The sequence below is a fragment of the Eucyclogobius newberryi genome, unplaced genomic scaffold (genome assembly GCF_026437365.1).
Source record: "Eucyclogobius newberryi isolate DKJ021-1_F unplaced genomic scaffold, fEucNew1.0.hap1 SCAF_20, whole genome shotgun sequence".
NCBI lineage: Eukaryota > Metazoa > Chordata > Actinopteri > Gobiiformes > Gobiidae > Eucyclogobius > Eucyclogobius newberryi.
Window position 1 is genome coordinate 19849753 of NW_027315835.1, and position 25393 is coordinate 19875145.

Sequence of the window (25393 nt, forward strand, 5' to 3'; positions counted from 1 at the left end):
CAAAATAGGGACAAAACAGGAACAAAACGGGATGGCAAAATAGGCACAATACAGGATCAGAACAGAGCAGGAACAAAACAAAAAGAAGCCAAGAAGGAACTAAACAGCAGAGGGGGGCGTGCCCAAGCAGCTGCGGACCACCACAGGAGACCTGCAATATTACCAGTGGAATTACTACATTCAATCGAAACTGATCTAAATAAATTCTCGGCACATACCGGGCATGGTTGACGGAGTAGCACACGATACTTCCTTAGCTGCTCAATGGGATTGCTCCACACCACAGGCTGCATCCAAACTGAGTGGACCAGCGCACGCAACGTTGGCCAGCTGTTGCCGCACAACAGCGCCTTCGCGGCGCGTGGTCATGGACAAGGCGTTAAAAGCCAAACGGGTGTACTTGACCGGTGTATCTGGGGCAAACCGGGATTTAGGAGCGTTGAAACTGAATGACTGAGGAGAATTGGGAGTTCATTACCTGCTAGGTGATTTGCCAGAGCCCCGGACTGGATTATGGGTGCCTGTGGCACTGCAGCGGCACTACCGGAAGAATTTAATTCATGAATTTGTGAAATGAATGAATCGAAGCCGCGGGATTGTCATTACCTGGAATGGAGGACGGAGTGGCCAACAACAAGGCCCGAAAGAACGTGTGGGCGAAACGAGAGGCGGATGAGGAGGGCGCGCTTAAATTGTCTGCCAGCTGAGCGCCACGGAGCGGCAGGTAAGTGTACCCTCAGCACAGGCCTCTACAGCCCATATTGCCACATTCCACCCCCCCCCCCGAAATGCATCGTCGCCCCGACGATGAAACACAACTTAACACCAAGGCCTAAAAACTGCTTGTGTCAGCCTGGAGGATGACACAGGAGCACCTTGGCCGGATGGTTGTTCAACTAGGGACCTTGGAATACGGTGGGGATTTAGGTATTGGCCAGCGGTCGTGCGAGTGGACCGGCGTACAGATGCCTCGCTGAAGCCAGGATTGGCCACAGGGTCAATTGCTGGCGGAGCCTGGTCAGTGACCACGGTGGGGAGAGCAACTAATGGTTCTTGAGCACTCGGCACGTGTAATGGGACGTGGGAGGAGTTTTGGGGCACAACTGTTGGCTGCCGCACCGGCGGCTGTAAAAACAAATCATCCTCAAATGACTGTTCATCTTCTACGATTGGTGCTACAGGTGCATCCGGAGGATTCACACCAGGGACAGTGGCAGGGGAGTCACTGCAAAGCAGGGCCTTCAACAGGGATCGGTGGACCCTTTTTACCTTGGTTTGTTGATCCACAGGAGCCACCGTGTACACCACACCATCTTCCCTTGGGGCTTGCAGGACAACATAGGTTGAGGACCCCACAGGTCTTGGGTCTTCCGACAACCCCTAGCACTGTAATCGCGAAGTAGCACCAGCTGGCCTTCCTTAAATGGCACATCTCTGACCCGTTGGTCATGATTTGCCTTTCTACGTGAGGCCGCCAGACGCAATCTTTCTCTTGCCCCGTTGAAAGCCACCTGAAGACGCGTCTGGTGCTCTTTTCACCCACTGTTACGAACCTAGGGATTCTGTAGGGGTGTCAGCTCCCTGGGCAGTGGGAGTCAGCACCCTCTCCTGGTTGCCAGGTGATTCTCTCCACTGCAGGTCCCTCCTAACACACCTTAGGATCGTTTGGCTTGAGTGGAGCCAGCCTGGATATAAGGGAGGCTGGTGGGAGCAGTCTCTCTCTCTCTCGCCACGCCCCAAGACTGGTTGCTGTACTGTGTGGCAGCACAGTTTAATTCTGTTTATTTTTGCACATTTTCATTGCAACGATACACATCATACTACACTTAGTTAGTTGCCATCTACACAGATACATTAGTTTCTTTTATCAGGGCCTGATTATTTATAATAAAAATATACTATTAATTATTGTGATGCTGTGTGGACTCCCCTCTTTGTTTGGCTGCCGTTGAGCCAGGTGGTCGTAACACCCACTCATGCACACTTCCCCCCCACGGGGTCTTGCACCCTACCCAACAAGAAATCAATAGGCAGACGTGGTTCTTGCCCAAACATCAGGAAGAATGGAGACTCACCAGTGGACTGGTGGAGAGTGGTGTTATATGCGTAGAGCACCTGGGGTAAGCAACCACTCCAGTCCCTCTTACGGGATGCAGGAAGAGCACGCAACATATTGTGAAGTGTTCGATTGAACCGCTCACACTGCCCATTTCCTACTGGGTGGTACGGAGTAAGATAAGACAAGATAAGATATTCCTTTATTGTCCCACATGGGGAAATTTCATTGATGCAACGCAGGTAGATACAGAGGTAGATACAGAAGAAAAGAACAGATCACTTATAGGAAGTTTGAAAAACACTTTCAGTAGAAGATCTCTTATAAACAAAAACTCCCATTACCCAACAAGGGATGGAGGGGAAAAATAATAAAGATAAAAATAAATAAATAAATACATAAATACATAAATACCATTGCATGTGATCACGACAGTAATTGCACATGAATATGTGTCACGACGGCACATATTGCACATATGACGGAATTGCACATTGTTAAGTCAGTATTGCGAGTGTTCAGGACTAACAGTGTTTGTTATAAAGTCTGATAGCAGCAGGAAGGAAAGACCTGCGAAACCTTTCCTTCACACAGCGAGGGTGGATCAGTCTCTCACTGAAGCTGCTCTCCAGAGCGGACTGCAGGGGGTGGCACTCATGGTCAAGCATATATGTGAATCCAGCCAGGACCCTTCTGTCCCCCACCTCCTGCACCGAGTCCAGAGCACAGCCCAGGACGGAGCTGGACATCTTGATGACTTTGTCCAGCCTCCTCCTCTCCCTCTCTGCGATGCTGCTGCTCCAGCAGGCCACACCGTACAGGAGGGCTGATGCCACCACAGAGTCATAGAAGGTCTTCAGGAGTGGCCCTGTCACTCCAAAAGACCTGAGTCTCCTCAGGAGGTAGAGCCGACTCTGGCTCTTCCTGTACAGTGTGTCTGTGTTATGAGTCCAGTCCAGTTTGTGGTTCAGATGAACACCCAGGTACTTGTATGAGTCCACTCTCTCAATGTCCCTTCCCTGGATGTTCACTGGTAAGGGGGCAGTGGGGTGGCGTCTGCGGAAATCCACCACCATCTCCTTGGTCTTCCCCGCGTTGATGAGGAGGTGGTTCCGCTGACACCAGTCCACAAAGTACTGCGCCAGTCCAATGTACTCTGCATCATCGTCGTCCGTGATGAGTCCGATGATGGCAGAGTCATCAGAGAACTTCTGCAGTGTCGTGTCTGAAGTCTGCAGTGTAAAGGGTGAAGAGAAAGGGCGCGAGGACAGTGCCCTGGGGCGCCCCCACACTGCAGGTCCGAGTGTCAGACACACAGTCCCATGCTCTCACAAACTGGGGTTGGTCCCTGAGGTAGTCCAGGATCCACTCTGCCAGGTCATACTCCACACCAGCCGTCTCCAGCTTGTCCCTCAGGAGCTGATGGTGTTGAAGGGGCTGGAAAGATCGAAGAACAGGATCCTCACAGAGCTGCCAGGCTTTTCCAGGTGAGAGAGAGAGCGGTGCAGCAGGGAGATGATGGCGTCCTCCACTCCAATGCCAGGCCGGTATGCAAACTGCAGCGGGTCCATGACTGAGCTCACGGTGGAGCGGAGGTGGTCCAGGACCAGCCGCTCCAGTGTCTTCATCAGATGGGACGTGAGAGCCACCGGCCTGAAGCTGTTGAGGTCTTTGGCGCACGGTGTCTTGGGCACAGGTACCAGACAGGTACCTGTGTTACCACCCTCAGCTTCAGGCTCATGTTGAAGACATGCTCCATAACTCCACACAGTTCATCTGCGCAGGACTTAAGGAGCCTGGGGCTGATGCCGTCAGGTCCTGCTGCCTTCCTCACTTTAATCCTCTTCAGCTCACTCCTCACCTGTGCTGCTGTGACAGTCAGTGGTTGGCAGGGGGACTGTGTGCTGGGGGGATGGGTGAGTCCAGGCGAAGTGGGGAGCTGATGGTCCGGGGCGGAGAAATGAAGAGGAATGGATGCAGGGCATTGTCCAGCTGTGGAAGAGGGAGCATGCAGCTGTGCAGGGGGAGGGGCGGGTGACCAATCAAATCTCAAGAAGTGAGCATTTAAATCATTCACCCACTGTAGATCCCCCTCTGTCTGGGCAGGGAGGATTTTGAAGCCCGAGATGGTTTTCAGGCTTCTCCACACTCCCTGAATGTTCTTCTGCTGCAGCTGCTCCTCCATCCTCCTCTTGTAGCCGGCTTCAGCCTGCCTGATCTTCCTCCTCAGCTTTTTCTGCACAGTCCTCAGCTCCTCCTTGTTCCCTGACCTGAAGGCTCTCTTCTTCTCCTTCAGCAGAGCCTTCAGTTCACGGGTAATCCATGGCTTGTTGTTTGGAAAACACCGCACCGTCCGGGAGGGAACAATGTTCTCAAAACAGAAGTTGTTGTAGTCCGTGATGCACTCTCTGATGGTGTTGATGTCCTCCCCATGGCCGTAAAGCTCAGTCCAGACAGTGGTGCTGAAGCAGTCCCTCAGAGCCTCCTCGCTCTCAGCAGACCACATCCTCACCACACGGGACACCACAGGCTGCCTGCGCATGATGGGTTCATACACAGGCCTCAGATGTACAAGGTTGTGGTCCGAGCTGCCCAGGGGAGGGAGGGGGGAAGAAGAATGAGCCTCTTTGGTGTTGGCAAAAAACAAGTCCAATGTTCTATTGTTTCTGGTGGGGCAGGTGACATACTGGGTGTATGTTGGTAGAACAGAAGAGGGAGAAGCGTGGTTAAAGTCACCAGAGATGAGGAAGAGAGCCTGTGGATGCTGTGTTTGCAGCCTACAAGTGCAGGAGAGCAGTGCTTCACAAGCATATTCAGCATTGGCAGACGGGGCCACATAGACTACGATCAAAATCACATGCGAGAACTCCCGGGCAGATAATATGGCCTCATGCCAATAGCCAATAGTTCAATATCCGAGACTTTGTAATCTCATACAGCTTACACAACTGCTGGATGAGAGTGCTCTCAAAGTTTCGTCCCTGGTCCGAGTGTATGCATGCCGGCACACCAAACTTTGCAAACCACTCTGTGACCAGGACTTGCGCCACAGTGGAAGCGTGCTTGTTGCGGGTTGGAACTACAAGTGTGTATTTGCTAAAAACGTCAGTCATGACCAGCACGTTTTCCAGACCAGTGAAGGTCTGCTCTAACAGGGTAAAGTCGATAGCAAGGATCTCGTTTGGCTGTGAAGCCAGTAAGTGGCCCATAAAGGCGTGAGGAACCGATTGGTTGTCCTTTGCATGCTGACATCTCTCGCAAGCCTGGCACCATTGGGCTACCTCCCGTGACATACCTGGCCAATAGCACCGGGAACACAGCAAGGCCAGAGTCCTCTCTATTCCTTGGTGTCCATGCTCCTGATGGACCTGGGTGAGGACATTCTGGACCAAGGCTTTAGGCAGAAGGAGTTGATACACAGCCCCACCACCGTCAGGACGAAACACCTGCCGATACAGCAGCCCCTCTAACTCTACCAGGCGGTCCCACTGGGCCAGCACTAAGAGGGCAGTCGAAGAGAGGGCTCGTCGCTCTTCACGAGTGGGCTGTCGATTTTGTTGCCAAAAGGTCAGGATCTCCTGTATGGCGGGGTCAGACTGCTGAAGCTCGCGGAGGTCAGCAGGGGCAACTTGCGGTAGAAAAGTCACAAGGGACTGTGTTGCCTGTGTAACCATTCCTTGTAGGGCTTGTTCTAACTGCCCAGGCAGACATGTGCCCCAAGTTCCCGGTGCCACTTCCTGTAAGGAAGTACCAGGCTGGCGAGACAAAGTGTCAGCATTTTGGTTACACTTACCTGAACGATATTTTAATTCAAAATCAAAAGAGGCCAACTGGGCGGCCCAGCGCTGCTCAACAGCTCCCAGTGTGTCTGAGGAGGGATGACTCAGGGGATTGTTGTCCGTATAGATCACGCATTTGTGTCCTAGCAGTTACTCCCTGAATTTCTCAGTCAGGGCCCACTTAAGGGCCAACAACTCTAGCTTCATGGAGCTGTAGTTGGACATGTTGCGCTCAGTCGGGCGCAGGCCTCGACTGGCGTACACAAGAGGTCGCACCTTCCCTTCCTGGTCCTGGGAGAGCACTGCCCCCAATCCAGCATGACTTGCACCAACCTCCAGAATGAATGGGAGGGAGAAGTCAGCGTAGGCAAAGTACCGGGGCCGTGGTGAGCTTGGCTTTTAAGGCCTCAAAGCTCTGCTGACATTCTGTGGTCCAGGGTCCAGTAGCACAGGCCGTTTCCTTGACCGTTTATCAGTCAGTTCAGCAACTCTACGGTGTTTGCTAACTGCTAAAATAATCCTTGATTTTTGGCGGAAAACATTCCTTAAAATTCAAAAAGGGTTAACCTGGAGACTCAATCTACTATAATAACTTGGGTTTGACTTTCTAGGTCAGCTGACTTAGGAGCTATTGAAAAGAATCCTTGTTTTTTGACAAAAAATATTCCTTAAAAATCAACAAAGGGTTAATTTGAAAAAGTAAAAGGTGTGCGTGATACCTGGAGACTCAAACTACTATAATCACTTGGGTTTGACTTTCTAGGTCAGCTGACTTAGGAGCTATTGAAGAGAATCCTTGATTTTTGACGAAAAATATTCCTTAAAAATCTATAAAGGGAAAAAGTAAAAGGTGTGCGTGATACCTGGAGACCACAACTACTATAATCACTTAGCTTTTACTATCTAAGTTTGCTAACTTAGGAGCTATTGAAAAGAATCCTTGTTTTTTGACGAAAAATATTCCTTAAAAATCTACAAAGAGTTAATTTGAAAAAGTAAAAGGTGTGCGTTGTACCTGGAGACTCAAACTACTATAATCACTTAGCTTTTACTATCTAGGTTTGCTAACTTAGGAGCTATTGAAAATAATCCTTGTTTTTTGACTAAAAATATTCTTTAAAAATCTACAAAGGGTTAATTTTTTTGCCCAAAAGGACTATGACATCTAGGATTAGCAACTTGGATTCATGCTCAATATTGTTGTTTTTTTTGTTTTTTTTTTATAAATATTTTATATTTTTTAAGATAACAAACGGTACTTTAGAGTCGGTCCCTAACTGGCGTACCAAGCGGCACTTCAGCGCGTAGCTCCCTGTGTCGAGCTACTGCAGGCGGGGCACACTCAGAGGAAGCTCCCGCTCTAGTTGCGGAGGCGAATATCCAACGTCCAACGTGAAACTAACTTCACCGCGGTGGCATCGAGGCTTAAAAATATCCTGTAATGAGTAAAAAGAAAACATGCAACTAACTTTGCCTGGAAGAGATGATAGGCCTAGAGAGCTCACAAGGTGAGTGTAGGGGGGGTCACCTCGTTCCTATAGCAACAGTCCACTAGGAGGAGCCTCTGAAACCTTCTGACACAGCAGGGCCCCTGGTGAACACAGTCAGCACTAATGGCAGGGCCCGTGTAACGAGAACCTGGGGAATAAAATTTACCATTAAACAACATTTTAAAAGCCTATTCTGATTAATTGAAAACAACCAGCACGTTTTTTTTTTTTTTTTTTTTGAAGCAAATGATATTAAGGGTTTACATTATTCTCTAGTTGGGCACATAGAGGGGAAACATCAACGCCCTCTGGTGGTTATTATTTTAGAACCAGAAGGGACCAGGCCGTATCACAGTTATCTATATAGTTTATGTGGAATTTCCGACTACATATTTCACTAAAACGTAGTGAACACAATTATATTTCAGATTTTACTATACATTTTGCCTATTTGTCCGCAGTTTGACCATTTTGTAAAGATAATAATTGTACTTCCTGGTTGGAACTGAGTAACAAATATTTCATAGGTAAAGGTTATTCCATAACTGTAACCTATCAACGCTATTGTAAACAATAGCCAAAACCCATATAAATTCCACGATAATTTAGATGGATTTGACAAACAATAATACCATATGACACCTTTACTTTGTTGAATGATCATTTAAACTGTCAGGAAATTGTGTCAGTTAAAACTAATTTGTCTGTGTTTTCAACGATACCTCGTCTTTTGATGACATTTGATGGTTTAGAACTCTGCACAACTTCCTGTAATATTTAACTTTTATTTTTCCAAATTCTTTCTCAAACTGCAACATAACGGAAGAATAAATGTTTACCACAGGTGCAATCCACCAAACTAAGTCTTAATTTAAAAAAACGGCTGAGCCTGTCATATAGACTTTGAATTAATAGGTCAACATGTGTAGGCTATCCTTTATATTTGTGTATTTGTCTGTATACATCCTATAAATCAACTCCGTCAGTGTTATTGTTTTAAGGAGGCATTATTATTATTTTATGTTTTTCAAGTGTGCATTTGAGCTACTGTTCTCTCTTATTCATGGATTTCTGCTTCTTGTTATGTGTAACCTTTTGAAGAGTTCTTTTTTGTTATCAATTGTTGTTCGCTATGGCAACAATCTCAATTTCTTATCATTCTGAAACCCGTGGATTGTCTCGCTAAATAGTGCTGCCTATGTACTTTATCTTTTAGCATTTAGTTTGATAAAGTATGTTGTTAAATTATATTATCATGTCATTATATTATTATGCAATCTAAATAATAAAATGTTTATGTGAAGGATTAATATGAAAGAATAATGATAAGCTTGCATTATTGAAAAAGAGCCTTTAATTTAGTCTCATCGTCCATCCATTTGTCACAAAGTACATCGCCTTAAGACACTAACAGTACAACGACGACAGAAGTGAGAGAGAGAAAGAGAGAAAGACACAAGTCAACCATGCTTCACACTAAATCAGGTACATTCATCATGGCAGCATAAAGGGCAGCAAACCCGGGGGTCAAGGGTCACTTGTATAAAATCTTTTGCTTTGTGAGATGAAGAGAGAGTGTTTGGGAAAAAAGAGAAATAAATCAAGTTGTTCCATTCCGAGAATTAAGTAATCTGATGATCAGAGTCTTCATTTAGGACTTGATCAGGGCAGTGAACTCTGTAAGGAAAAGCAGATTCAAATTTAGAACATTTCTGGCTTTTTCTTAAATTTGGAGGTAAACAATAATTCCTCACCATCAACTCCGATCTTGCCATCACCATCGGAGTCACCGGCCTTCAGGAACGCCTTGGTCTCTCCATCGGTCAGAGCTCTGGCTCCAGCAGAGAAATTCTGCAGGAACAGCCTAAAAACAGGTTATATCAGTTAAGAAATGTTCAATAAATAAAACTATGGAATAGAAATGTATTACTTTGAAAAATATTTACTCTGCAATTGGCATGAAAAAAATAATACTATAAGACTAAACTGGTGTCTTAAGGTGCGTTCACACATATGATCCTGTTCTAGTCCTTGTTAAGTCCTGGTCTATCTTCAGGTTTATTCAGTTCCCCCCCATTTTGATATGCTGAAAGTGGGATTGTACCATTAGATTCCCATCAGACTTCTTACTGGAGATACTTTGAGAAGCTGACATCACCCTAAATTGCGGACCACAGAAAGATGATGCCGTTTCTAGGACAGCTTGGCCTGAGGTGAAATGTAATGTAAGAGGTGGTGCTTACTTCAGCTCATCCTCCTCAATAAAGCCACTCTTGTCCTGGTCAATGACCTCAAAGGCCTTCTTGATGTCACCGGCGCTCTTGGCAGCCAGGCCGACCTTGGCAAAGAATTCCTTGTACTTGAAGGAGTCGGCAGCTGCAAAGAAACAAAAAATGTCATTACCTTAACATGTTTCTACTGTGACTCTTCCAAACTGACTGACCATGTAGAGCAGACTAAGCAGAAAATCATGGCATGATCCTTTCATCATCAAAAATTAAATACAATATCAGTTTTCAAATCTTTATATTCATGCTGCCTTTTTCATTATTTAAGACTTGTTAATTTTATTTTTAAGTTTATTTACATATAACTAGCAATTTCCTAATCTTGATTATTCACTGATCCTCTATATTTAATGTGAATATTGTGTAAAGTGTATGGCAGTGTTAGGGTTAGGGTTAGGGCACTCTGATACTCAAATGCCATAGTATTGGCTATGCAAACATATGTGTAGGTTTTACCTGAGCAAGCAGCCAGGGCTGCAGTGACGTCAGCCTCTTGGAGAATTCCAGCGAAGGCCATTTCGACTGTGGAGGAAACGAAAACATTTAATCAATGCAAGTACACACAATAAAGCCAGTTTGAATCATGCATCCCAATTCAAGTCCCCATTATTCATGCAGAGTATTTTAAATTCCCATTTTGACTCTTCCTTCCCAATCAAAATTGTAGTCACCAACTGTAGTCCATTAGTTTCATTGGCAAAAGATTTTTAAGCATCCTTTGCAGCCTTGCTTGCTTTGATTCCATTTAGTTCCTTGGTAATTCCAAAGTCAGAAGGAAGCGTGTGTCCTTAGTATGGTCCCATAGCCCCGAGCAGTGATGAGGCATGAAGCTGAGCAGCTCCTCTGTGACACTCACCTTAGGGTTAGCTCTATGGACTAAAGTGGAATTCACTCAGATGAATCAGCTCACTGCAGTAAATGTCCCGGTGGCACTGTCCAGCTTATATACTGGTGGAAATATGATGCATAGGCTATGTAATAGACACTGTGGCAAAGCAGTCATTGCAGGTCAAAAATGTGTCTAGTAGACAGGGCTGTTCTATTTATATGTACATAAATGAAGATGCTTAAATGGTAGGCTACATAAGCTTATGCAAAAGTGCTTGATATTGCATAGTGCTAATAATATATACACTGCTGATTTGGATGAAACTTTTGCCCTGCTTTGTGGACAAAGAGAGGTAACATTTCCATTAAATCTATCTGGGATGTAATGTGTAATTACAGAATATATCACACTTTAGGGGTTTTAAACCAATGTATCCAATGGCTTTATATCTTGTTAATGTTTAAACATTTGCTCTTGCAAAAGTCCTCAAAATATCACCTATAAACAGGAATTAGGAAATTCTCCTAGCTTTCTAAAACCATATCAGCATTTCAGTGGTGATTGATGAGGTAAAAACAGGCAGAATATACCTCTGTGAAAGTCATCACAGCCTGAGCTTAAGTGGCACGTGTAACATGTTTGAAAGGACTTGGCTCAGATCCAAACATCAGGGACAGATCTGTTTAACATTTTTAAAACATTTTAATCAATCTTTTATGGGGGTGTGATCAAGATTTTGATTTCATATAAATAATATGTATGCTTTTTTATTTTTTATTATTGATTGAACTAATGTTAATATATCTAAATTTGAATTGACTTGTTAATGTATATATTTAATGTCACAGACTAAGCTCACTTGGCTGCTTGTCTTTATGTTATGCAGGATAAATAGAGAGTTTTCTATAATTGTCTTTTCACTCACAAGAATGGTCATACATATGGTCATATATATTTGAATCTCACTGTTCATATGGTGATTAAAATGATGTGATATGATGTCATCATTAGCGGATGAAAGCTGATACTATAGAATCACCACCACAGAGTTAGAGTGCAATAATCTGTTATACTAACAGGGCTTTACCTTTTCTGCAACTTGTTGTGCCCACACAGCTCGTCAGAGGGCAGTGTGAGGTGGGGACATCTCTGGCCTTCTGATTTAATACCACTAGATTTTAATAATCTTTACAAATCCTGATAAGCCTTTAAATAAATGCAAGTGTCATTAAATTAAGATAAACTCTTACACCCAGGACTGTTGACTTTGCTAAAGCTGATTTCAGATCGAACACATTTGTCATAAAATATTCTATGCGGTAAGACACAAATTGTATGGTAATATGTGTTAGTCAATTGTCATCTGTCTTGTTCAATTTAAACTTGGTTATAACTAAGGAGCATTTGAGCAATACATCAGTCTAATGTGTTCCAAATCCACGTTTATTATGCCGCTAATAGATGTGCTTTAATGTTGGCTCTAGTCAAATGAGGTCTGTCACCTCACACGACGCCCTAGATACTGCAACTATTTCTGCCCTTCTTCGATATCAGGTTTATGTTACAAATCTCACAGCGGGATGAGACTCATTAGGCTATGGAGTTCTGTAATTCAAAACAGGGTGAGCACTCAAGAAATCTTTTTAAATTAACGTATCTTCTGTATCTCTAAAATGTATTTTCATTTGAATAAAAACTGACATCTTTTCCTGCGCACAAATCACAAAAAGTAGTGCCCTGACGTATTAGAACCAATGTGTATTTTGTTTGTTGGTCTTACTCATGCACTAGTAAAGTGGAGATGAACTATCAAGAGAAGTCCTGCAATGTCCTGACATTGAAACTCGATCTGTCCATCCCTGCTCACAGTTCACCTCAATTTCACATGTACCAGAAGAGCCTTCCCATGAGTTCTCACTGGATCAGCAGCACATAATGCCAAAACCCTGACCCACAACGTGTGCCAAAAACGGGACTAGGGTTGACGGGACAGACCTCTGTTCATTGACCTAGTTACCAACTTTTGTGCAAATAAATCATTTTGAAGTTACTGTGGACAGCACCAAGTTAGTAATAAAGGAAGACATGCATTTCCCCAATTGACACTGGACACTTGACAATTGACAAGCAGTAGGTTTAAGTGGACGTTTTCCTTGTCTGTTAATTAGAGAAACCATTGGCCTTCTTCAGCTCCAAGAGAAGACACCCTGACCATAGCACAATCTGAGACTGGATTAAGCTGGACTGACACGGTGGAAATCAAGACAGGGTACAGAAATAATTAGTTATCATTTATTTGTCATCTCTATCAAAAATATGGCAGGGAAAGACAAGGTTTAACAATTCACTTTTACATACAGATCATGTGTCATAGCTACTACTCAATGTAACAAGCCCATCTTGAGAAAACCATATCCATAGAGATGACGCAAGTCTTATGACGACTTAACCAGTGCAGAAAACTCTGTGAATAAAATAATATTTATTTAGTGCAAATCACAAAACAACTATTGTGATTTTCCTGACTCTTTACTATTTTATATTTTGTAGCTATGAAAAAGCAGCGACTACCTTCCCAACCAATCTTGCCATCTCCATCAGAGTCTCCCTCCAGAAGAAAGGCTCTGGTCTCAGCTGCAGTCAGAAGCCTGGCTCCTTTTAAGAAGTTCTGTAGGAATAATCTGTAAAGTACAAACGCAATGAGAAAACAGATACAGACATATCAGACCTTTTGGATGGGTAAAATTTTAAAAAAGTAATGTTTGCACAGTGTAACTCAACTGTAACTCATCTTGTTCTATAAAGCCACTTTTGTCGTGATCTAAAATCTTGAAGACCCTCTCTATCTCTGATGGTGTTTTCTTGGATAAACCCACAGATTTGAAAAACATCTTGGGGTTGAAAGAGTCCTTTGCTGAAATAGAAAAACATATAGGTTAGGCTCTCGCTATGATGTTTGCTTCCTGCAACATCGTACCACACAAAGCAGTTCCACCTCACCTTTGCATGCATTAATCGCTGAATTAATATCAGATGCTGCCAGGAAGTCAGTGATAGCCATGATGCTGGTCGGAGTGATGCTGTGTGACTGGTGACCAACAGCCTTTTCATGGCTGTGTCAGAAACCACCAGTGTCCTTCTGTCTGCTGTCACCTGCAGCTGACCACTTCACACTGTGTGGGATTTAAAGAAGACTCACTTTTGCCTTCCTCCCATTTGTTTTCCATTGAATAAAACAAAACCAAAGTTTGAATTAGCTTAGCTTGATGATGAATGGCTGCTCAGTAGTTGCAGTAAACATCCTGCTATTATGCCCTCATGCTGTATCAAAACCAAAACACACTATTGTTATGTCTTTCACAGTTAGGCTAAAAGACCCACCAGCACCTGGATAAAAAATACTTTAAATGGTAGGCTGTGTTGAGTGAAACCATGTAAAACTTGGTTGGTAAACACAAAACATAAGACAAAAACTGTCCATAAAAGAGTATTATTTCTGTGGAGCACTGTCCTTGTATGGAACCAGATGAAATTACAAGTTCGATAATATGTATGTAGGTAATACATGTTTTTAAAATAGAATACATTTGAGAATCTAATTTGGTTAATGCTTACACTCTTTTAAGACAGGCAGAAGTAGCTAACTGAAGTAATTTAGCTAATAGTTTCTCTGTATAACCTAAGATTAGGCCTTACGTGAGACAGGCCCCCACCCCGACTGTGTTTAAATCCAAACTAAAAACTGTTTTGTTTAGCCGCGCCTATGACTGATTTTACCTGGTGTTTAATATTTTAAAATACTACATTATTTTTATTCTTTACTTTACTCTAATGTACATTGTTTTACATTTTTATAAACTGCATTGTGTTTTTACCTCATTACTTGTTTTAAATTGTGTTTTAAACACTGTAAAGCACTTTGAATTGCAGTTGTATGAATTGTGCTTTATAAATAAATTTGATTTGATTTGATTTAAACAATTTGACAGGAATATGACATTCTTATTTTAAACACACACAGCGTTTGCATTGTTATCTATGCACTGTATAATACTAATGAAGAGAAAAGTTGAGCTGCATTTACTGAAGGCCAAGAAAGCTGCAACTGCACTCAAACCATCTATTTCATGTTTCTCTACATGACAGTAGCCGAATGAAGTAAACTGCCAAGAAAGAAATGCAGTTAAAGGTGTTGTTACAACCTTATCCATTTTGGACGGTCAGAGAAAGTCATGCAGCTGATTATATGATGATGAGTGTTTTCCATAGGTCCTTATAGCTCCTGTGTAAAGGTTTGGGGATTCACTGCATCACTGTGGTCCAACCTGGTTACACCGGGTCCACGGAGCGGTCAGAATGACGTACAGCAGATTTCCTCAGGATGGACCCCAGTGAGGCCCACAGTAACCGGCCTGAAGAAAGACAAAAACATCCTCTGCTTTCCTCATGTACATGTGCCCCATTGGCCTTGTCCAACTTTATAGTGCGAGGCTTGTTTTCAGGAAGATCAAGCTTCCTGCATGATTGGGCTGTGGAGGAGGAAGAAAGAGGAAAGAGGAAAACACATTTAGAGAGGGGCTGATGTGTGTGAGGTGATACTTTTGTTCATCATTTTGCTTTTAAAAGGTGTCAGATGTTTGATTGTACTGTTCGCTAAATGATTATAGTGTTATTAATCTTCATAATAACATTTTGGGAATTATCAGATTTTTTTTCAAAGAAGAAAGTCAAATAAATGTTTTTAAAGGTGTGGCAATTTGGACTTTGGACTTTTAATTGGTGAGTTATAAAATGGGGAAAGAGCAAGGGCATGTCAGGGGCTAGGACTGTATTTTCACTTCTAAAATAATTTCAAATAATCTATTAATAATTATATTGTGATAATCATAATTAGCTTATTGATTAACAGATGAATCTAGGCAGAATCATTACATTTTGGACCCCTACACTTAACTACATAGCTGCCAATGCACTATGAATGTGTCTTATATAATGAAAGAACAGCCCAAAGTGGAAAAAAAGCTTCAATAATTGATCTATTAATCCATTTGCTTACAGGTACGCCTCTCCTCCTCATTACAGTTGGACTCCCTGAATTATTTGTTGATGGTCAGACTGAAGAAAGTCGATCCTTTTTAGCTTGTTTTGAGCTGTTACAGTGTCTTGAATGAGATCAGTCTGGAGGTTTTATTCTCTATCTGAGATGTAACCAGGGGCCTGGCCCGAGTCATTACATTTTGGACTCAAAAGGCATTGGAAATAGATCAGTCTGGATGAAGACCAGTTGGCTGAATGAATGTGACAGGAGAGAGAAGAGTAAAGGGGGTTAGAGGGATGTGGATGCAGGGACTTTCTTGAGCAGTAGTTTTTAAACTCACACTGAGCACGGTTTGAAACACAGTCTCACTGTTCTCACTGCGGCTTAATGCTATAGCAAGTAGTGTGATATACCCTTGTGGGCAAGCCTGATTCATGAATAGATATTTATGTATATTCCACTGCCAAGGCTCGCTGTAAACCTCATCACATTTAAGATTAGCCACTGAAACATATCTGTTCTTATCTGATCAGAGCGCTGTGTGCTGGTGTGTGAAAATGAGAGCTCTGTCAGCGAGCACTCAAACCCAGCTATTCCATAAACACGTTAAACTTGTCGTGGAGTCCCTCAGCTGTCCCACTGCCTGTTGTAGATGTCTGTGAAGGGGTTAAAAGTCAGGTCTACTCTTTACGATCTATGTCTTTCATCCACAAGAAAGACCAGACCCCTAGACACGCCTTTATCTCTCATGTTCATCTTCACAATGTCTCAACTGTGCTTTGCTGACCGATGTGGCAAGTATTTTCTCACTAAGTTTTTCAATGGTAATAATGGTAATACTGGTAATACTAATATGTTAATATTAAAATGGTTGGTTTTGAAGGAAAGCCTCATGCACACAAACTGCTTCATTTTTACAACCATTAGTTCTGTGGATTTTATGTCAGAGCTGACACTGTAAGCTACACAATACTGACTTCTAGTGGAGAGGCACTGTTAATGTAAAAGGTAAAATGTGTATTTTTATTATTTGAAGGGCAGAAATTATAACATCAGACTTGAACTTGTAGATCTTAATTAATCTACTCTGAAGGTACAGTTTTAATTTTACTACAGTCAGCACAATTCCTCCAAAATCTAGAATATTGTAGTATTGTAGAGTACCGGTATAATTACGGTGTATGACAGTTTTCAATTGTGTTTTTTGGATTGAGGTTTGATTATATAACGCTATCAGACCAAATTAAGTATTATTTATCTCCTATAATTTGTTAACAAGGTGGTGTCTTGTCCTGCCAGCTTAGGCCTGCTGAAAGTAAACAAGATCAAGTATGTAAACCTGCCTTGTGATGGATTTTGTACATTGAAGGATGGGAGTAGCTAATGACTGCGGGTAATCCCTGTGCTTATAACAGCAGGAAATCGTGCCCCACCTTCCCCACACTGCCCTCCTGCATCTCTCTGTCTTCACACCTTGTCTCTCTCTTTCTCTCTCTCTCACAGTGCAGCTCACACTTGTCCCAATAAGGCCGTTCCCCTTGGCAGAGATGTGGCACTCCAGACTGATCCCAGTCTGGAGTGGACTGTACAGCAGGTGTACCCCTGTCAACAGAGCCTCATAAATACTCGGCCCCCACAGCTGAGAAGTATCCAACTGTTATGTCGTCATATTGTAGGACTCTCTGTCAGCAAACACTTTAAGACCTGGTAATCCCCGGCAAAATGAGTAAACCTTTTTAATGCTGTGTGCTGATAACAACAAGTCTCAGCTACATGTAATGCTCCACTGCTTTCTGGTAATGGTAAAGGGGCCTGCCATCCTGCCTCCTCATGACTAAGAATATATTTTATTACCGTTTAAGCATGCACCTTGAACAAATATGTACACACGTATGATATATTTATGTTATGGTGTTGTTTCAGTGTCGCCTTTCATGCCTCACACCCCACTGTGTCCAAATAAAGTCTCAAACTGGATGTTTCACTTCCCCTCTTTGTACCCAGGGTGCTTTGCTGCAGCCAATTCCTGTGGCGTGGGACAGTGAAGTGAAACACTTGAGCTCCATATGTTCCTCTCCTAGAATAAGACCAATGTTCTAACATTACCGTCCTGTCGTGGACTGGACGGTGTCAGTTTGCTGTCCCCTTCTTGATACAGTGATTCTGTGGCTGTGGAGGTAAAAAGATAGTGTTCATTGCCAGTTTTACTGGCATGCACTGTGCAGCTTACGTCCTAATCAGAACAGGCAGAAATATTACTGCTACCCAAGTCATTGTTTTTTGGGCTCTATTACTTCAGGCTGTTAATTACTGGAGGCCATTTCGAGTTGGAAAGTAAATAGATGCTTTTACTTCATTTATATATGTTAAGAGTAATATTTAGTTGCAACAGTGGCATATCTCATCTGCATTACCTTATTACTTTACTGGTATATTTTATTATTTAGGCATTTTGTCTTGAGAAAAACTTGAATTTAATATTGCTTACATGTGATTTTGAGTATTTACGTATTATTCAATGAACTTTAGAAGTAACATTATTTACAGCTTGGTTAAAATCATCAACTCATCAGCAACTCATCTATTTGATACAGTATCAGTTAAGCTAATGGAATATGAGAAAGTCACATCAATCATATGAAAATAGAATGTGTAAGAAGCTCACATGCACTGCTGGGTCCAGTGAAAAAAGAGTTGGACATTGAAACTCTGTACTCTCTGAGACCATCATGCCCTGAGTGACCCGTGGGCCGACAACCAAATACCGTAAAAGGAAAATGAGAGGAAATCAGCACTGCAAGCACCATCCTTCCATCTCTGTCACATTTTAGTATGGACTGAGTGGTAAGTGGCGCTGTTGCTTCCTAGTAACAACATCTTGATGCTGTCTGGGTGTGTACAGCAGAACTCCAGCATCAGTGATTTTGTTGCCAGGGGGAAGACTGTGTCAGCAGGATGAGCCTAATGAAAAATATGCTTGTGTCACATAAAAACTAAGCTCCAACCTTTAGCCATGGACACAGTAATGACACTGACATGAACATAACTCTTACTTTGATTTTTGATTTTAGATTTTATGTTCTGAGACCCTTATTATTACTGCCTGTGGTCTGCTGAGGACATGTTGCAGTTGCGTCTTCAATACTCATGAGGGAGCAAATGGACAACTCACATAAGTACTTTTGAGGAATACTTTATTACAAAGTTGTTATTTTTTTCCATCTATGGGCCATATATATATGTATATATATTACTGTGCATAATCAACTATTTCTGACTATCTCAAACAAAGTAATTATTGCAATTTATATTATATTCAATAGTATTTAATAGTCTTTATCTCTTGATTGTCACTATTCAGAAATTGTGTAAAGTAATTAATACCTTATAGCCAGGGCTGCACAATTTTGTAAAAATATCTAATTGCAATAATATGATTGAGATTAGATTTCAATACAGTTCACATTTTAAGTTCAGGAGAATTGATAAAAAGACTGAAATCTGAACGGACAAACTAACACAAGAACAGATAAACTAAACAGAATTAGCTGTTTTTATGCAGAATAAAACAAATAGTTGTTTGTGGAAGAAATGACAGCACTTAAAAGATTGCAGCCTTTGCAATTTCCTCATTGCATTCATTCAACTTGCAATTTTGATTTGATTGCAATTAATCTTGCAGTCCTACCTTATACTCTTCTTACCTGCTCGATGTAACAAACCACTAATTACAATGTCAAAATTATAATTTCAAAAACATCCTCAACTGAAATGTCCCTGAATGTGTCCACTACTTAACATCACAGTGTTGTTTGTCTCCAGTTCTCCTGCATTGCTTCTGCATCAGTGTGTCAGCTGAGCCACATTAGGACAGCTCCGTTATTGATCAGCGTTTGTGCTACAGAAAGGCCAGCTGCAGCAGCCTCTTGAGAGCGTCCCGTAAAGTGAGCTCACTGTCCCGTCCACCATTTCCGACCTTCACACTTCCCCTGTCCTTCTAATCCTCCTTCATCGCTCCTTACCCCCTCCAACCGCTTGTACTGTCTTGTATGTTGTTCTCTGTGTTGCTCTTTCAGTGCCCTGGATGCTTGGCCATGCTTTGAAGCCTGTGCTCTCCAATAATGCAAGGTAGGAGTGTCCTTGTCTTCTGTGTTGCACCACATATTATGCACCATCATGATGCAGCAAGAACTGTCTATGTTTCGTTCTTGATTTTGACAGAGTTGAAGTGCTTCAGGGGTGGAGCTTGCCTGGCAATTTCACAGGAAGGTCTACAGTGGCTTTGTAAGAGGAACGGCACTGATGAAGAGATAATAAAAAGGTATGATTTAAAGTAATAGGTAGGGTAGGATTTAGATGTATGCAGAAAAGCTTTTATAGTCTTGTCGTTTAGCCAGAGCACCTGTTACACAGCTGAATGTTAGTTTACGCCCTTGTCCTTGCACTTGCTGTGTGCGTGTCCATTGACATACTGTACGTCACAATGAAAGTGAGTCAGCTCTCTCATCCTGTCAACTGTGGACCGGTTGCTTGGTTACTTGCAAGTGTTAAAAGTTTCCTGTTGCGTCATTGTCTGCCTGGATGGTCGGATCCTCATATTTATTCAAGCGTAAAAGCGAGTGGTCAAGTAAACTGTGCGCAGTTTTATCCGACAGACAAAGGCTGACAAATCAGATTTAGTGTGTCCTGGGGTTTGATGCACACTAAAGGGCAGACCATACATTGAAGCGCTAAAAATAGGTGAATTCATGGAGCTGTTTCCAATATGGGATTATCTACAGTTGAAAGACGTTGATATCATGTTGGATTGTCTGACCTTTTTTGGTACAATCATTGGGGAATACACGCATAGGCCACGTTTGCACAAGTCAATTCATCAATTTGAATACATTGTGATTTAGATAGATAGATGCAATGGTATTATAGTAAGTATAGTAGTAAGAAATTCCATTTAAATACAGTTAAAAAAAAAAACATTTAAAAGTAGTACACTTTCAGTATGAATCCTATTTTCAAATTATTGTTATATAATACAAGCCACGAGCCATGACTCATCCTCTTGATTCATTTATTTCCAGTTTGTGTCAAGGAAAATATCTCAACATAATTTACATACTCGCATATACAAAACCAAAGAGAAGCACATCACACAGGCAAGACCAAGCAAATAATGGGTAGAAGAAAAACTTATATTCACCCACATCTACTCTATTTCCCCTCATTTTTCGGACTGTAAGTTGCACTTTTTCCGTAGTTTTGGCCGGGATGCGACTTATACTTATATTTATATTTATACTCATACTTATATACTTATACTTATACTCCGGAGCGACTTATATGTGTTATTAGGCCCGAGCGCCACAAGCTGGCGAGAGGCCTATTAATCTCGAAAGTGCGCACGTAGTGCGCACGAAATCGAGCGCAAAGCGCTCGCCCACTTCCAAACACTCACTAACGCACTCCTTCACTCACGGACGCCCCGTGCATACTAATTAGTAGTAGGAAAATGGAACATTACCGTTGTAAACGGGCGAAGCCCGTGCAAAAGTGCGCACTAAACGAGCACTTTACATTGGGATGACGACCGCTCGTCATCCCCATATAAAGCACTCATTTGCCCTAAGTAGCTCACGAATAAGTTCCCCATCTCTTGCATGTTCCGTGCATATAAGCATGTAATGCAAAAATTGAACATTATTACCGTATAGAGGGCCAAAAACACAAAGTGGGCGGACCAGGGACCCACACCATGAGGTAGGAAAGCGCGAGCGCTTTCCGAAAATGTATAGTTTATGATATTTGAAAAATGGGAAACATTGTTTTCGCATCGGACTATTCTTCTTCTTTCTTTCTTCTTCTCGGGACCAACCCCCATATTTTTCACCCAGTGAACATTGACGAAAAGTCACAAAAATTTGCACACCTTTAAAAATCGTGCCTCTCTACATTCTGGCTATTTCCCTTTTCTAAAATAAAAAAAAATTGGCGCGTCAGCGCCCCCAAATTTACCAAAAATGCATTGAGAGATAGGAAATGACCCAAAAAAATCTGATCGTAGAATCATGAAATTTGGCGCAGAGGTAGATGGTGACAAGAGAAGTAAAAAATATTATTACGGCAACGCCGTCCGCCCAACCAAATGTCGGCCATATTGCTTCAAAAATGGTTAAGCATGACTCGGGAGTTTTTCCAAACGTCGTACTTTTACGAACTCCTCCCAGGGCGTTGGCTCTAAAAAGCTGAAATTTGGTGAAAATGGTACTGAGGAGTGGGACATCAAAAGTTATCCAAATTACATTGATACCTGTCAAATCTCCCAAATTTAACATTTCTGCCGTTTGCGCAGATAAAGTCCGAATTGCGTCAAATTAGAATCAGTTGTTAAACTCTTTGCCCTAAACCTACTTGAAGTGAAATAAATTAATTTGGCGCCACAGCGCCCCCTGCAGATTTTATATGGAGGTTAAATGTTTAGTTTTGCGAAATTATCTGAAATTTGACACACAACTCAATTTTGGCATCCCCATCAAAAAAGTAAATGAGACCCATGTCATAATTGTTACGGCTTTGCTGTAGCGATGACCGAAACTTCCCATGTCATTCCAATGGGGAAATCACCAGAACATGTTTACACTTTATACTTTCACCAACTCCTCCCAGCAAGTTAGCCCTATCAACGTGAAATTTGGTGAGACTCATCTTCAGGTGTGGACCATCACAAGTTATCCACATTTTTATTCAAAGAGTCACGGTGTCTGTGCGGCAAAGCCGCACATTTTGCCAAGAATTCAAAATAAAATTGCTTTTTGATGGTAAAACAAAGGGGAGAAGATGTGACAGTGTCACAGATTCAGCAGTAGGCGTGATAAAAGGACCATTGGGGCGCGTTAGCGCCCCCTCCTCTTGCGGCGTGGCGGTGGTGTGGCGGCGGCGTGGCGAGGGCCGATCATTGCCGCTTGCGGCTATATTTATTTCTTATTTTCGCACTTGCAATCGCATTTCATACTTATAGTCCGGAAAATACGATAGAAATTATACCTATATGTATGGTTGTTCAGCGCTGTAAAATACTTGACTTGTCATAACCAATACATAATCACATCAACAAAGAATATTATATACATATTCATGTTAAATTAATTACTACCTTTACCAAAAATATTTACCAATAATACATCCTCAAAATATAAAAACCACAAAACCCACTTTTGTTTCTCTCTCTCTACTTCAGTGCTGTCACTCAACTTTACACTGTGAAAGCAAGAGACATGCAATTTGCAATGTATGTTCACCAATGAGATATAAAATCATTGAAGTTACACACGTCTGGTTGAAATGTTTTTCCTTTATCTGGAATGTTTCACAGTATGGCATAAAACGTATTTGTCTCCATGGAAACAAACAATGACGCCATCAGGCCAATTTACAGTTCAAATATGTGACAAGGCAAGCCACAGTAAGAATGCATGCTTTTTTAGGTATTTTTGAGCCATAAAATACCTATAATTGGATGAATACACTTATTTCACAGAATATTCTAGGCAAAGCAATAACATCCTCAGAGACAAGCAGATGATTGACATTTAATCATAATACTATTTCAATCTAATCAAATTAAAATGTTGTTGTTTTATGTATTTTTTATTTGTTTGCTTCACACAGGGATGCCAATGTTCGGCTGTGGATGACGAAGAACCACATGGTCTCAAGTGAAAGTGAGCTTCTTTCTTTCTACTGCCTTCATGACTGTGGAAGCAGTTGGACCAACAAAGGAACAGCACACTCCACAGTTTGTCCTCTCCCAGCTCTGGATTCATGCAGAAATGAGTGTGTTTTTACAGCGCTGTCTTCTATAAACTCAACATTTGTGGAGCTGTGTCCATGGACAGACTTTCTCCACACCCCAGATAATGTCAATTATCTCACAAAGAATTTAAACTCCAACTCAAAGGAGACGGTTGTCGTACATTATACTGATAATATTCTTGCAAAACTTTTCTCTGATGCCATCTACTGTCGGGATGTTTGGTCTGTGGAGATCACTGGACCATTCCTTATAGAAGATACCAACAGGCGCGAAATTTCCAGCAACAATAACCACGACCAGAGTCAGAGTGATGGGCTCAACAAAGACTGTAGTGACAGCTGTATTTGTGATGGAAAAATGGAGAAAAAGTCTGGACAAGGAATCAGGAGGAAGAGTGTGTCCTTTGCTGATGATGTCATAGTTTATCTGTATGATAAGGTAGACATTTTGAAATAAAATACTGGCATTTAACTCATAATCACAAAATCAACAGGTCAAATCATGCACCAAACTAGCGCATCACATTTATTGAAACATGATATAATGTGTTGTTATTAAAGTAGCTTATCATTATTATTTGCTATAAACGTTTTTGTGTACTAAAGAAATTAAACATTTTCCAATGTGGTTTCAAACTATAAATGGCAAATAAACTAAAACTAAAACATAATTCCCATGATTTGTAATCTTACATTAATAATCACTTTGTAATACAAGCAAATTAAACAATATTTAAGTATATGTTTGAAAAGGGAGTAATTACAGTATCTCGAAGACAAACAAAGGCAACATAGACATTATGTTTGTTGTTGGATCATTTTCAAACTTGATATTTTTTATGTCAATTTACACATTTTGAACCAGCTCAAAGGCTAACACAAGAAGGTTTCAGCACCAAGTCAGAGGAACTCACATTTGCAGTGTTTTAATCGTCTGTTTCTAATTAATATGATCTGCATTTACCCAGGACAGTCCCGCAGACAAGTTTTCAGCTGACAACCACACATCCCCCTCTTCAAATCTCTCTGAAGTCCTGTTTGACGACAATGGTAATTTTCCAACAGACCTGGTTTGCTTAAGTAAAGTTACATTCTTTATTCCCTGTAATTCTTTCAAGCTGGGGCTTCTTTTTAGGGCAGGGACACCATGCACTGTTGGCAAAAGCTGATGTTTGTTAGTGTTGTTACAATGTCCCTGCAGGCTATTAGCACATTATCCCAATCACTTGTTTGCTTGTTTGTTTTCCCTGCAGGCCTGGAGTGGGAAGACGACTTTTTAGCCTTGGAGAAGAACTGTCATCCACACAATCATCCGGAGTCTTGCCCCTTCACTTTTTCTCTGCCAACTCAAAACTGGACCATTCCCAAGCCCAAGAGTCTGTTCCTGTCTCAAAGCTGCCTGTTCCTCACACACATTAACGAATCAGACCTTGAACCGTGAGATAAACCGTTTAGCGCTCTCCAATAGTTTTTTTTTTCATTGGTAACCTTCCTCCTCTAAGGCCGTCATGCTGTCATCACGGCTTGCACTTCCACACTTGTTTTTGCCTCAGACAAACAGCCTTGGCATAATGGAAAAACTGCACTGGTCCACCCCACTAGCTCATCTCCCTCCTCTTTTAGGATGACTCAAGCTTTTTAATAGTGCCCCCGCCCTCTCCCTCCCTGACCCAAATGGATTTAAAGCACCTGCCGTTCTTGACATCACAGGATAAGCGAGGGCATAATAGGATGCAACAGGATGTTACATTAGCCGCAAAGGTCATATGCCACTCTAGGATCGAAGCCCCAAGCCAAGATAAATGTCAATATATGCAAATATTCGAATGAGTCATATGATTTGCTTGATCAACCCCAAAAGGCGTTTATTTAATTTGTATTTATTTATTTTAATTAATTTGCATTTGTCAGTGCAATAAGAAGCGTTTGTCTGTGTAATAAATTGTCATAATGTTTCGTGTGAGTTGTTTTCAGTTGTGTTTAAATGTTCCAGTATACTTAGTGTGGTATATTTAAATGAGCTCAGACGTTATCGCCAGTTGTGGCTAAATAAACAGTTTAGAGCCTGGGGGCAGCAGAGGCAGAGGAAACTGAACAAACTCAGAAT

The 25393-nt window shown here is 42.0% G+C and overlaps 3 protein-coding genes across 3 annotated transcripts; 1 reads left to right on the forward strand and 2 right to left on the reverse strand.

The window, feature by feature from the left end:
- Nucleotides 1–8661: 8661 nt before the first annotated feature.
- pvalb3 (parvalbumin 3) lies at nucleotides 8662–10649 on the reverse strand. Its single transcript, XM_072456251.1, has 5 exons — nucleotides 10470–10649; nucleotides 10070–10135; nucleotides 9569–9701; nucleotides 9080–9189; nucleotides 8662–9002 (listed from the first exon to the last, which is right to left on the reverse strand). Exons 2-5 carry the CDS (start codon nucleotides 10128–10130, stop codon nucleotides 8977–8979), a joined length of 330 nt encoding a protein of 109 aa, XP_072312352.1. The 5' UTR covers nucleotides 10131–10135; nucleotides 10470–10649; the 3' UTR covers nucleotides 8662–8976.
- A 2071-nt stretch (nucleotides 10650–12720) lies between these two features.
- On the reverse strand, nucleotides 12721–13595 carry LOC140369249 (parvalbumin, thymic-like). Its single transcript, XM_072456522.1, has 4 exons — nucleotides 13443–13595; nucleotides 13224–13356; nucleotides 13014–13123; nucleotides 12721–12906 (listed from the first exon to the last, which is right to left on the reverse strand). Exons 1-4 carry the CDS (start codon nucleotides 13501–13503, stop codon nucleotides 12878–12880), a joined length of 333 nt encoding a protein of 110 aa, XP_072312623.1. The 5' UTR covers nucleotides 13504–13595; the 3' UTR covers nucleotides 12721–12877.
- LOC140368774 (uncharacterized) lies at nucleotides 13502–25111 on the forward strand. The gene is made up of 8 exons (XM_072455834.1): nucleotides 13502–13533; nucleotides 16780–16809; nucleotides 16984–17126; nucleotides 19557–19608; nucleotides 20885–20961; nucleotides 23322–23725; nucleotides 24255–24336; nucleotides 24540–25111. Exons 1-8 carry the CDS (start codon nucleotides 13502–13504, stop codon nucleotides 24725–24727), a joined length of 1008 nt encoding a protein of 335 aa, XP_072311935.1. The 3' UTR covers nucleotides 24728–25111.
- The last annotated feature ends 282 nt before the right edge of the window (nucleotides 25112–25393 follow it).